At 57.3% G+C, this 12,151-nt stretch overlaps 1 protein-coding gene across 2 annotated transcripts; it reads right to left on the reverse strand.

The window, feature by feature from the left end:
* Window positions 1-802: 802 nt before the first annotated feature.
* LOC138918481 (ral guanine nucleotide dissociation stimulator-like) lies at window positions 803-11,849 on the reverse strand. 2 transcript variants are annotated; one of them, XM_070240063.1, is made up of 16 exons: window positions 11,576-11,849; window positions 11,063-11,173; window positions 9,300-9,410; window positions 8,241-8,434; window positions 7,544-7,651; window positions 6,689-6,879; window positions 6,238-6,542; window positions 5,251-5,466; window positions 4,781-4,884; window positions 4,202-4,271; window positions 3,364-3,432; window positions 2,849-2,923; window positions 2,248-2,274; window positions 1,755-1,876; window positions 1,447-1,550; window positions 803-1,107 (listed from the first exon to the last, which is right to left on the reverse strand). In XM_070240063.1, the coding sequence occupies exons 1-16, from the start codon at window positions 11,711-11,713 to the stop codon at window positions 1,046-1,048; spliced, it is 2,007 nt and encodes a 668-aa protein (XP_070096164.1). In that variant the 5' UTR covers window positions 11,714-11,849; the 3' UTR covers window positions 803-1,045. The 2 variants fall into 2 exon arrangements, with proteins under 2 accessions (XP_070096164.1, XP_070096165.1); XM_070240064.1 differs by lacking the exons at window positions 11,063-11,173; window positions 11,576-11,849 and adding an exon at window positions 9,814-9,979.
* Window positions 11,850-12,151: the final 302 nt, after the last annotated feature.

Raw genomic sequence — 12,151 nt, forward strand, 5'->3', positions numbered from 1 at the left:
CTTAGTCCATTTGCACAGGACCTTCCTCTAGCCTCGCCCTCTCCACGCGCACATTTTGAGGTTTTACAGGATTTTCCCCACTTACAGTGGATGCAATTCCAGGGGCTGAATCAGAAAAAAGTTCCTCATTTGGGCAAGAGGAACTGGGAAAATGTTCCCTCGTCCTCCAAGTGCAGCAAGGCAGCCACGGTCCTGGGCAGGAATTGTGCTAGGCACAGGCCAGGGCCAGCTTTTTGGCTATTGAGGAAGGTTAGGTCTGAGCTAACATCTGCAGCCAATCCTCCTATTTTTGCTGAGGAAGACTGACCCTGAGCTAACATCCGTGCCCATCTTCCTCTACTTTATATGCGGGACACCTGCCACAGCGTGGCTGGACAAGGGATGCTTAGGTCTGCACTCGGGATCTGTACCAGCATACCTCAGGCGGCCAAAGGGGACCTTGGGAACTGAACCGCTGCACCACTGGGCTGGCCCGAAGCAAGTGCTACTTTTAAAGACACTCCCGTTTCTGTGGCTGTTGTTCTGCCAGAGAAAGTCCCTCCAACGTCTCAGCCCCGGGAGATCGGAGGGGCCACTTCTGCTCCAGGACCAGGTGAACCACACTGCAATGATCCTGTCCTCTGAGTGAGGGGGACACAGGACTGTCCTTCAGCAGCCAGGGGCGGCACTGGCACTTCTCCCTTCACCACATGCCCTGAGCGGAGGACTCTGCGAGGTTTCTGAATTCAAGGAGGAATGTGAGATTCTGGATCTCATTTTCATGAGCACAGAGAGTGAAAGAACCACATGTCCACTCCCAGGCTGAGAAAAAAACAGAAATTTAATAGAATACCCAAACTTAGCATTTATCATTGACAACAAAAACATGGCCCCTCCAAAGAGGGAAATAGGCGCTGGGGAAAATGTGTGAGGGAGATGGGGGGATCATCCACTCCCTTGTTGCCTTCAGGGACCCCAGGAAATGGATCACAAAGTTTTCATTCACATCAGCCTCTGAGAGGTGGCCCCATGCACCTGAGTGTCCCCGCTGTGTCCCTGCTGTAGTTCAGCTGGTCTCAGGAGCATCATCTGCCACCACCACTGGGTTCTTTTTTGGGGGCCTGGTGTCTGGATAGAGAGAGGAATTTCCTAGGGGGCCTCCCCCAGAAACACAGCATACTCTCCCCCCTCCCCGCACCCACTGTACCCTGTGCCCCAGCCCCGGTGCTGAGTGCTTAGTCAGCCAACAGCACCCCATGTCTCTGACACAGGGGCTGATATTTAGTGTCACCCACTTCACAGAGAAACAAACCAGTCCCAGAAATGCGAGGGGAATCACCCGTGACAGGACTGCTCAGCGGTGGAGCTGGGGCCCCAGCACCACAGCTGTCCGACTCCCCTGGCCCAGACTTGGCCTGAATCTGTACTGAGCCCCTGGATTCAGCCACTGCCAGTCCAGACACTCACTCAGCCCTGGGCGGGAAGATGAGTGGCTCTTCCTGTCTGTGAAGAAGAGTCGAATCTTTCTGGTCCACTGGTATCGTGGCTCCAGCTGACAGGACAGGCTGTAGCTACAGGACAGAGTGGAGTTGTTGGCTCCCAGGAGCCACGCCTGAGCTGTGCCTCCCAGAGCCTCCCAGCAGCTGGAGTCCCAGGGCCCCAGGGGTCGCCATGCAGCCAGATCTGAGGCTGACCATGGAGCCACGGCCATGGACACTGGAGCTGGTCTGCAGAGAGAGTCTGCCCTGCCTCACCCAACTCCTGCCCCGCCTCACCTCGCCTCCTCGCTCAGGGGCTCCACGGCCTGGAACCAGGCACCAAAATGCTCATCGGGCTGCACGGTGTACAGATTTGCAGCCTTCTGGACCATCTCGATGTCCTTGATGAATTTGAATTCCTGGGACAGAGGAAGGACAGGATGGAGACATGGCCTGGGTGGGGGACCCTGCAGGGCTCTTGGAGGGGGTGAGGAGGGGGACAAGGAGCCAGTGTGGGGCCTTTGCCAACTTGGGAACTCTCCTTCCCTGCAATTCCAGTCAGGACGTGCCTGTTCTCACAGTTGGCCTGAAATAGATCCTCTACCAGGAAGGGGTCATTGATGCCAGCCCTTCCCCCACCCGCCAACACCATAGGATCCCAAGCTCTGTATATCAAACTCTGCAAATAAATGTCCGACCCCAGGGATCGAGCTAGAGGGCTTGTTATGAAAGGGGAGCTCTCTGATTCCCACACACCCACACTCACCACAGTGAGGCCGCAGCTCCTTACCTCATTCCGACAGCTGAGCACATTGCCCTGGAAGGCAGACAGCCGAAGTCCATCAGAAACAGCCCCCTTAGCCCAGAACTAGCCCCCATCCCACCTCTTCCAGTGTTGCACTGCTGCCAGTGGGCAGGCCCTTCCAGAGACCAGTTTTGGACCTGGGCCAGGCTCTGGGCTCCAGACCTGGGGGCAGAGGAGCTGAGACATTGTAATCTAACCCTCTCTGATGACACGTGGGGAGACTGAGGCCTCAGGCAGGAAGGGACAGCTCAGCCAATGATGTGCTTCCTGACTGGGAGGGGCCCGACTTCTCTTCCCTCATGGGCAGGGCCAGAGGGAGAGGCTGAGTCCAGCTCAGACACCACCTCCTGCGCCCACACAGCCAGGCAGCTCTGAGCCTCAGCAGCCCAGGGAGCCTGGATGACGGCCTAGGCAGAGCCTCCCATCACTCATTGCTGAGATGGGCCTGATGCCCTGGCTTCCACAGGAGGCTGGGAGGCTCTGCAGAGGACCTTTCCAAGTGTGAGAGCTCAGGGCTCAGGCAGGACTCTCTCCTCCCAAACCCTCAGGAGCCTGATCCCAGGGCCCCACCTCCAGGCTCACTCACCTCCACATAATAATCCGTCTCATCATGCAGCAGCTCCAGGTAACTGAAGATCATCTCGAGGGAGGGGATGACACCCTGCTCCATCAAGGTGGGGATGGTGATGAGTTCCAGCACTCAGGTGCCCCCATGAACCCTCCCCTGAAACCCCTTACCCCAGCCACCTGCCCACCCCAGGCTCCCATGTACAGTAGCCTAGGACCCTCAGGAGCCCCCACCACACACAATGCCCTCCTCCCCTCCCCTCCAGGAACACCAAACTCCCCCAGTCACGTCCCAGGGCTGGCTGTGGGCCAATCCCAGGGGGTGTGGCCCCTGCCCCTCCCCACCCCAAAACCATCCTGCTCGCAGCCCTTCCAGGCCTCCTCCTGCTCACTGCCAGTGCAGGCACTTCAGGCTCGGCAGCCACAGCAGATGCGCTGGAGGAGGAAGGACCCTCTCGTGGGGCAGGCCTCTAGCTGGGAGGGGGAGCACCCTTTCCTCTGACTCCTGGGCACCTCTCCCCCAGGCACCCTCACCTGCTGCCGCTGCCTCTCCCGGGCTCTATGGCGGCCCCTCTGTGCAGTGGCCAACACGGTGGTCGCCTCCTGTCAGTGCCGAGGACAGGGTCAGAGAGGCCCTGCTCCCTTCCACATGTCCCTCAAGGCCCCTGACCTCAGACCCTGGCCATCTGACTCCAGTCCCCTGCTGCCTATGCTGTTCCCACCTCCAGGGTGCTCTGATTCTAGACCAGTCCTGGCTCCAGGACTCACTGTTGTGTGACCTTGGGCCTGCCCAGGCCTCCCTGAGACTCTTTCCTCATCAGGAAAGAGTGGGGAGAACTCCACCTGCCTCCAGGGCTCTCCTGAGGACTCCCTGTCATCTGACTGTCATCACTGCTCTCCCCTCAGCTCTCGAGGAGGAGCCAGCACAAATCTCCTCCCATTCCTGTCCTCCCTTGGATGGTATCACCCCACCGTGAGGCCTGCACCATGTCATCTCCCTCCATTTCCCAGAGGAGGAGACCGAGGCCCACAGAGGGGCAGAGACTTGCTCAAGGACCCACTGAGGAGAGGTCACTCTCCCTCCCAGCCAGAGCCCCTGTCCCCGCTGCCTTCACCCCTCGCCCTGCCCCACCACTGACCACGGTCCTGACCTCTGCACTCCCAGAGTGTGTCCCAACAATAGCCAAACTGAGACATGGAGGGAGAGGGCAGAGGGTGTTGGGGGAGCCATGTGGCATCTCCTTCCTGCCCCACCCACAGGGGTCTCTGAACCCCAGGATGGCCTTACCATAGCCTCACTTCCTAGGATGCCCTCAGGATGTTCCCGGCCCCCTCACAGACCCCTCCTCCCAGATCTCCAGCCCCAGGTTACCTTCAGGAACAGTCTCTTGCTCACGTGCTGCTGTCCCCTGCACCACTTCTTAAAGGTGTAGGATCTCTCCCTGGGGGAGTGGGGAAAGAAAGGAAGAAAGATTATGGGATGGTTGAAGGTCAAATCCGTTTGTTTGAGATCCCAGAAGACCCAAACAGCCTGGGGCCTGGATGAGGGATTTCACTGGGTTGCTCTGAGCCCTGAGGTCCCCATTGGACTGGGGAGGGGCCTCTCCTGTTGTCACCTGGGGCCTCCATTCCCATATCTACCACACAGATCTGTTTTGAACACTCTTGGTTTCAGTTGGATGGAGATTTCTGTTGCTGCAAAGGAAACACTTGAGAATCTCCAACTGGGCTCAAGTCAGGATCTGATATTGAAGGAAATGAGTTCCTGGGCAGAACCGCTGGCCTAAGGGCCCTGAGAGGCTCAGAGACCCAGGAACCGGATCAGTCCATGTCCCAGGCATTCACTGTCTCCCAGGTGGTCTCAGCTGACTGCGGGGGCCATGGCGACCCAATGCTGGGTGCAGGGTCCACATCCCCCTCGTGGTGCTTGGATGGAGGGCAGCCTACCCACCTGGACACTTGTCCCCAGGTGTGTTTGAGACGCTTAATGGCAGGGCTCTGCAGAGCAGAAAAGATCGTGTGGAAGGATGCGAAATTTCTGAGGCCTAGGCACCCCTAGGGAAGGGAAGAGATTGAGCTGTGAGTGGGGGCTGGAGCTCTCCAGCTCTGGATTCTGTCCCCTCATGGACTTCTCCTGTCCTGGATGAGACAGATGCCCAGGAAACCCAGGGAGGGCACACCTGGGACCTGAGGAGTAACACTGCCAGGCGCAAGGATTTTTAGCTGAACACAAGGAAGGAGCACAGGAAGGAAGTGAGCTTGCCACCACCAGGACCTCAAGTCAAGGTCAGTGTGGCCCTGGCAGGAGTGTCTAGGGCCAGTGCAGGGACTCAGACCACAGACTTCAATATCGACAGCTGAGAAATAAGAGGCAATTCCCATGACTCCAGACAGGGCCTCCATGGGCCTCCCATGACTTACTTCAGCCACATGAATCCACAGCTCTACCATCCTGGCCCTGTCCTGCGCTGTCATGCCCAGGGCCCCGAGGCACGTAGCGATGACACTGTTGGCCAAGGTGTTCATGTGTGCCACAGTGTCACGGATGGTGGGTGCCAGGAATTTGCGGTCCCTGCGGTCTCGCTGGGACCAGATGGAGCCCAGGCAGTGGGCAGGCACCAATTTCTTGAACAGCTCCTGGGGAAGATTCAGAGTGTTGCCAGCACTGCCTCACCCCAGCTTGGCATCCATGATCCTCCACAGTCCCAGGCGGGTTGAGGACAGAGCAGGAGCTCAGGAAGCAGAGGATGTGATCTCTGAGGTGTGTGGGATTCCCTGGGTTTTGTCTGTGTCCACTGAAGGTGTCAGCACAAGATGACTGGGACACAGTGCTGTGCAGAAGGGAGGGCATTTGCTCCCAGCCCCATCTCACTTCCTCCAAGCTCCAGAAAACAGCCCTCACTGGCCCACCCCAAGGGACATCTTCCACCCATCGCAGTCCCCCTCGGGTCCCACTCCCCATTCCCATGCACATTCCCCCGAGGCAGGGAGAAGCACCGGCTTTATGTGATTGTCTCTGCTGGAGTCAGTACACATCACATGCCTGATGTGTGCTGAGGATTTGAAGGCCCCCTGGGCACACGCGTGATCGGCCCAAGGACCTGGCAGCACTTCAGTGAGCTCCCTCCTGCACCAAAAGGCCAGACCCTGCCCAACTTCCTCTCTGTTCCACCTCATTCATCGGCACAGCCACCCCGTGCAGCAGGTCCCCTTAGTGTCCGGCTCTGCTGTGCACGTGAGGACAGCGAGTGCTTGGGGTTAAGAAAGTGCCCAAGTCGCAGTGTTGGTAACGGGGGAGCAGGAATGTGAACCCAGATCATCAGATTTTGGATCAGGGAATGGCAGGTGTGGGGCAGCTCACGGCACAGGAAGGCAGGGCCCCCCTGCCCTGCAAGCCCCACTGCTCACCGCCTCCATCCTTGTCAGCTGCTCTGCCACCAGCCGGGGAGGGAAGTCCAAGATGTTCGGCTTCTCCTCCCGCAGCTGGTTTTCGGTGGTCACAGCCCAGGGTCCAGTGGGCTCTAGTTCAGGAGCCGGCACTGGGGCTGAAGCTAATGGTGCCCCTTCCTCCAGCCCTGTAGGGTCCGATGCAGGTGACGCTGGCTCCAGCTCTGCCATGGGTGGTGGGGCTGGAGCTGGAGATGGCTCTAGCCCAGGGGCTGGTTCTGGCTCTGGCTCTGGCTCTGGATGTGGCAGGAGCTTTGGAGCTGGCTCTGCAGCAGGATAAGGAGAAAGTTTCACCCACACACCTGACAGTTTCTGTGCCTTTCCAAAGACAGGAAGGACTCCACTGCCTTTAAGGGAACTCTAGCCCATGAACCTCAACACAGACAGTCTTCTCAGACTCCAGTACCCTCACCTTTCTGTTTGGCCTCAATGGCCTTCAGGTGCTCCAGGTGTCCTGGAAGATGGTAGGCATGGCCCTCCACATGTGAGCCACCAAAGCTGACGTGCAGAGTGGCCAGCTGCAGGGTCCAGCATGGAAACTGTAGGGGCTCCCTGCAATCCTGCCCTTGGCCCAGCCAGGTTCCCAGCAGGAAATAGATAGCACTGCAGGGAGGCAGATGGGCCAGAGAGTCAGTGGCCCAGCCTTTCCTTAAACACTGCCCGCCCAAGGCACTCTTGTTAGCATCTGGGCCCCTGTGCCATCCCCTCCCCCTCCAGAGGAGGTGCCCATCCCAGCCCTGAGCCCTGGCTGGCTGTCCTGGCTGTGGCAGGCCTGCTCATCCAGCAGGCCGAACACAGAGTCTGTGAGAGTCTCTTGTTCCCACCGACACTCTCCTCCCCAAGGGTCTGGACACATCCCACCCCAGCCCTCCATGCAAATGGACCACTGGAATGAAGACTCCAGCAGATCTGTGAGCAGCTTGCTCACACACCTCCTACTATGGACCTGGTGGTGGCGCTCACAAGGGGTGGATGTGGAGAAAGGGAGGCAGAAGGAGCTGGGACTCTGCTGGGATTGGGTCTCTAGGAGGCAACTCAGCCCAGCCTCCCTTCCAGTTCTCAGGGGGCCTGGGACCCATGCATAGCTCTCTTTGAGTCCAGTCCTGCTGGAGTGGAAGCCACCAGAACTCAGCCCTCCCATGGGAATCACAAGATGGGTGAGATGCAGGGTTCTCCCAGGCCTGACCCGGCCGCAGCCTCCATCCTCTCCCCGCACCCTGTTTGCTAGAGACAGGAGGCCCTCCGTCTGCACCCAAAGACCACTCACTTTGGAAGGTGGTGCTGTCTTCCAGCATCCCGCACACAATGGGCCAAGCTGCCTCCATGTGTCCCAAAGGGGATGAGGGCATTGCCCGGGATGGAGGGTAGATGGGACCTAGGAATGATGTCAAGACTCTCAGATTAGAGAGGAGGCCCAGGGAGGCTGTCTGCTTCATTTATTGAGTGACACTTAGTGTGTCCAGATGCCCTGCACACAGTACGTCCTTCATAGACATTGTTAAATGAACTCCAATCAGAACCACCCCAGGTGTCTGAGTGGGCCTGTGGCCCCTCTGTGGCCCTAGAGATCCCTAAGTGGCTACACCAAGGACAAGCACCAGGACCAGCTGGATGGCATCTCAAACTCCTTGACAGGGTGCTCTCCAGGTGCTTTTCCAAACTCAAAAAGCCACAAGCCAGTGAAGGGAGAGGAAGACTACTTTCCGTGGGGGACAGAGAAATAATCACCACCAGCAACCACAGCACGGCCCACCACCCTCTCTGCAGAGCCGGGCACCAGGGCAGCACCTGGAGGGCTGATCCCATTCATCCCTGGGAGAAGCCTAGCAAGTTCATCCTCTGCCACTCCACATTTCGGAGGAGCCAACTCAGGCTCAGAGAGATGCGGTGACATTCCCAAGACAAGACACACAGCTGGCAGTGGGCAGAGTCACCACTGTGCTGAGGAGGAGGCGGGCAGTCACCTGGGAAACAGCTGGTCCAGCACCTGGTGGGCTGTGCTGGAGCCTGAGTAGCTGCAGAGGGAGGTGGTGACACTGCAGAGGACTCTGCTGGGGAAGGCTGGCAGCACAGTCTCTGAGAGCCTCTGCATCACACCTGCCTGGAGGGCACGCATCCTGCAGGCCTCAGTGACAGACAGAGTGGACTCATCTTCACTCTGGGTGGGACGAGGAGGACACAGGGTCAGGGCCACCACTGCAAACCACCAGGATTATCAAGGTCTGCAGCTGACCCAGGAACTCCTAGCCCCTCCCACACATCTGCAACAGGAGACACATGAGCTCCCACACTCAGCAAGGTTCTGGGCTCTCACAGTACAATCTGACTTTGGTCCTGCGAAGGATTCCACACTGAGCTCCCTCGAGGCCATTTGCTCGCTGAGGGACAACAGAGCTCCCTCTGTGCAGAGCACCAGCCCAGTGAATCCTCAACAGACACCCCTCTCCACAGAGGAGAACAGAGGCTTAGGCATGCCCAGTGGCTTCTCTAGGTCCTGTGGGTCAGAGCTGAGAACCGCCCAAAGTGAGGGCCGAGGGCCAGCCCCTCTAACTGCCTGAGGCTTCAGTGGGCCCCGACCTGGAGGGAAACGTTATGCAGCCACCCCACCCCTCCCAGGTCTGGAAACAGTGTACAAGGCAGTGACACACTCTGAGAATCCCTTTGGCTTCCAAAACACGCTGATGGTTATTTCTCTTACATTAAAGGGAGTTTGGAGACCCTCGTTGTCGAGGTTCCATTTTCCAAAAAAGGCAAAATTCAAAGATACTCAGGGCCTATTGGGAAGTGACAACGACAACAACGTTTTCTCTAATCTTCCTAGGGAAATGCAAAGACTGCCCTCCTACCCTCCTATGCAGCTGGTGGGGAGGAGCGGAAGTCCAGATTCCTTTGGGACTGTGGGACACTCATGGGGGACAGCCCTGGTAGGGTCCCAGGAGAACGGCAGTTTGAGGTTGGATTCTGGGCATGCCCTGGTCATCTCAGGGTCCTGGGTGCGAAGACCCCTCCGTGCCCACTCTCACCTCAGAGCATCCCTGGTTATTGATGACGGTGCGGTGCAGCTGGTCCCTGTCCAGGGAGATGGAGTACCCGAAGCCATCAGTCAGCTCTTCGACCACCTCCTGTGTGCTGCTCTGCAAAGACAGTGCCCGAGAGCCGGGCCGGGAGGTTTCAGGGGCCTGCCTCGGCTTGGCCACGGGAGGAAACCCCAGTACAGATCAGGTACCCAGCAGCGTCTGCATAGACCTCCAGCCAAGGAGGGAATGAGATGACACCTGGATGGCTCGGGACTCACCTATGGGTAGAGGAGTTTGGTCCCCAGCACCCACTCTCCCATCATGTTAGCCACCACCTAGGCTGGGAACACGACGCACTGTCAGGCTTCCAAAACCGAGCAAACGGCTCCTGCCCAGGTTGGGTCCCCACTCCGCCCCGCCGTCCCTCACTCCATTCCCCCCCTAACACACAAGGAGGCTCAAAGGGGTGTGCGGGTGGCACCCAGTTGTGGCCTAACCCTGTTGGCCTGCCCTGTGTTACCTGAGGGCTCCTCCTGACAAATGGACAGAGGCGGTGCAGTTAGGGCCAAGCCAGTGTCTATAGTGACTGAAAAGTCTCTTTTTCTTGGCTTTCCTGAAGCCACAGCCTCCACAACTCGGGAGACAACAGGAAAACATGCTGTTCTCTTGAACGTCTCCACTCAAGTGAGCTCCGTAGGACACTATGTCTAGAATGTGGGTGCCTGGAGACCAGTGTGCTAAGTTCTATTGGGGTCTGTCTCCAAGGAAGTGAGGTCACTACCTCTGGGTTCCCTTACCTTGGCCCCTTCTTCAATCACACCCACTGAAAACCCCTCTGGGATCTTGGCTGCTCACCCTCCTTGCCCATGTCACCTCCAGAACTGTACACAAATAGCCAGCACAGATCCCAACACAGGACCTTGTGATGAAAGCAGGGTTCAAGCTTGAGGACATGCAGCTGAGTTCAGACCTCTTTTTTCCTACAAGCTCTGTGTCCTGGAAATGCCATCATGCCTCCCAGGGGCTCCTCAATCACCCAACCTGCACGATGGGGACAATGCCAGAAATATCTCCCTTGGGACATCCTCAGGTGTAGAACAGACAATAGCGACAACACCTGTGGTCTGGTTACCATGTGTCTGATGCACACACTTAGAGATGAATGAATGACAAGAAGGGGTGGGATGTAGTGTGGAGTAGCCCTCAAAACAGGCCTGGGTTCCAGCTCTGCACCTTTAAGAGGTGGAAATTAGGGGAAATTCAGATATTTCCATTCACTGGCATGAAACCTTGCATGGTCTCCTGTTTGACTTAGAATCAGACCCAAGTGCCTCGTGTCGGCCTATGTGGTGGGCAGCCTCCACCACGGCTCCCAGTGCTCACTGTCTTCTGCTGTGCGCATCCTTGTGGAACACACAGTGGTCAGGAACTGGCTTCTGAACAGAATGCAGCCAAGGTGATGGGATGGCACGCAACCCAGGGTTAAGAACAAAAAGCCTGGCCCTTCCTTCTTACTCATTTTCTTCAGCCCCCTCCCTCCTTCCCTCCTCATGTTTCCATCTCTCTCTTTGCCTGTATCATATATCTCTGGAACTAGGGGAGCAAGTGTGCATGTTTTCAGTTGCCCTATGTAGAGGCTCTATAGGAGAGAACGGAGGGAATGATCGGCCAAGGACAGGCAGGAGAACCTGAGTTTGAATTTGGATTCTGGGCCGGCCCTGGTCATCTCAGGGTTCTGGGTGGGAAGACCCCTCTGTGCCCACTCTCACCTCAGAGCAGCCCTGGTCACTACTGTTGGCGGGGTGGAGCTGCGCCCGGTCAAGGGAGATGGAGTACCCGAAGCCATCTGCCAGCTCTTCAACCGCCTCCTGCATGCATCTCTGCAAAGACAGTGCCCGAGAGCTGGGCAGGGAGGTCTCAGGGGCCTGCCTCGACTTGGCCACAGGAGGAAACCCTGGCACAGATCATGTACACAGCAGCATCTACGTAGACCTCCAGCCAGGGGGGGAATGAGATGACACCCAGAGGGCTCAGGACTAACTTATGGGCAGAGGAGCTTGGTCCCCAGCACTCACTCTCCCATCCTGCTAGCCACCACCTAGGCTGGGAACATGACACACTGCCAGGGTTCTAAGGCCAAATAAATGTCTCATGCTCACGGTGGGTCCCCGCTCCGCAGCGCTGTCCCTCACTCCACTCCCCCCCGACACACAAGGAGGCTCAAAGTGGTGTGTGGGTGGCATCCAATTGTGGCCTAAACCAGTTGGCTTTCCCTGTATTACCAGAGTGCTCCTCCTGCCAGTTGGACAGAGGCGGTGCAGGTGAGGGCCAAGCCAGTGTCTATAGTGACTGAAAAGTCTCTTTTTCTTGGCTTTCCTGAAGCCGGAGCCTCCACAACTCGGGAGACAACAGGAGAACATCCTCTTGTCTTCAGTGTCGCCACTCAAGTGGGCTCAATAGGATGCTATGTCTAGAATGTGGGCGCCTGGAGACCAGTGTGCTAAGTTCTGTTGGGGTCTGTCTCCAAGGAAGTGAGGTCACTTCCTCAAGTTTCCCTTACCTGGGCCCCTTCCTTCAATCAACCCACCGAAAACCTCTCTGGGATCTTGGCTGCAATGTAGGACTGCAACCTCTTGCCACTTGAGAAGTAGTGGTTCAACTCTATGATGATGTTGGTCTTACTTTCTAAGTGTGTGTGTGTGTGTGTGTGTGTGTGTGTGTGTGTATGAGACTGTTTTCTGCATCTTGCCACGTGGGTCAGATTGACTTCTTTCCTTGGAAAAATTGTCCCTAACCACTTTCTCTGGGCTTTATTTTCATGTCTTGAACAGTGCTGTCCAACAGTAGAATTTCACACT

The sequence above is a fragment of the Equus caballus genome, chromosome 17, assembly GCF_041296265.1.
Source record: "Equus caballus isolate H_3958 breed thoroughbred chromosome 17, TB-T2T, whole genome shotgun sequence".
NCBI classification, from domain to species: Eukaryota; Metazoa; Chordata; class Mammalia; order Perissodactyla; family Equidae; genus Equus; species Equus caballus.

Bases quoted from the DNA above. Each gene is read 5' to 3' on its own strand.
- LOC138918481 (XM_070240063.1), bottom strand. From the start codon at position 11,713: ATGTTCTCCTGTTGTCTCCCGAGTTGTGGAGGCTCCGGCTTCAGGAAA. The intron at 5,467-6,237 runs GTGAGCAGTGGG...AATCTTCCCCAG, and splicing joins AGCTGACAAGGATGGAGGCG to GAGCTGTTCAAGAAATTGGT. The intron at 4,885-5,250 runs GTAAGTCATGGG...TCCCTTCCCTAG, and splicing joins TGTGGATTCATGTGGCTGAA to GGGTGCCTAGGCCTCAGAAA.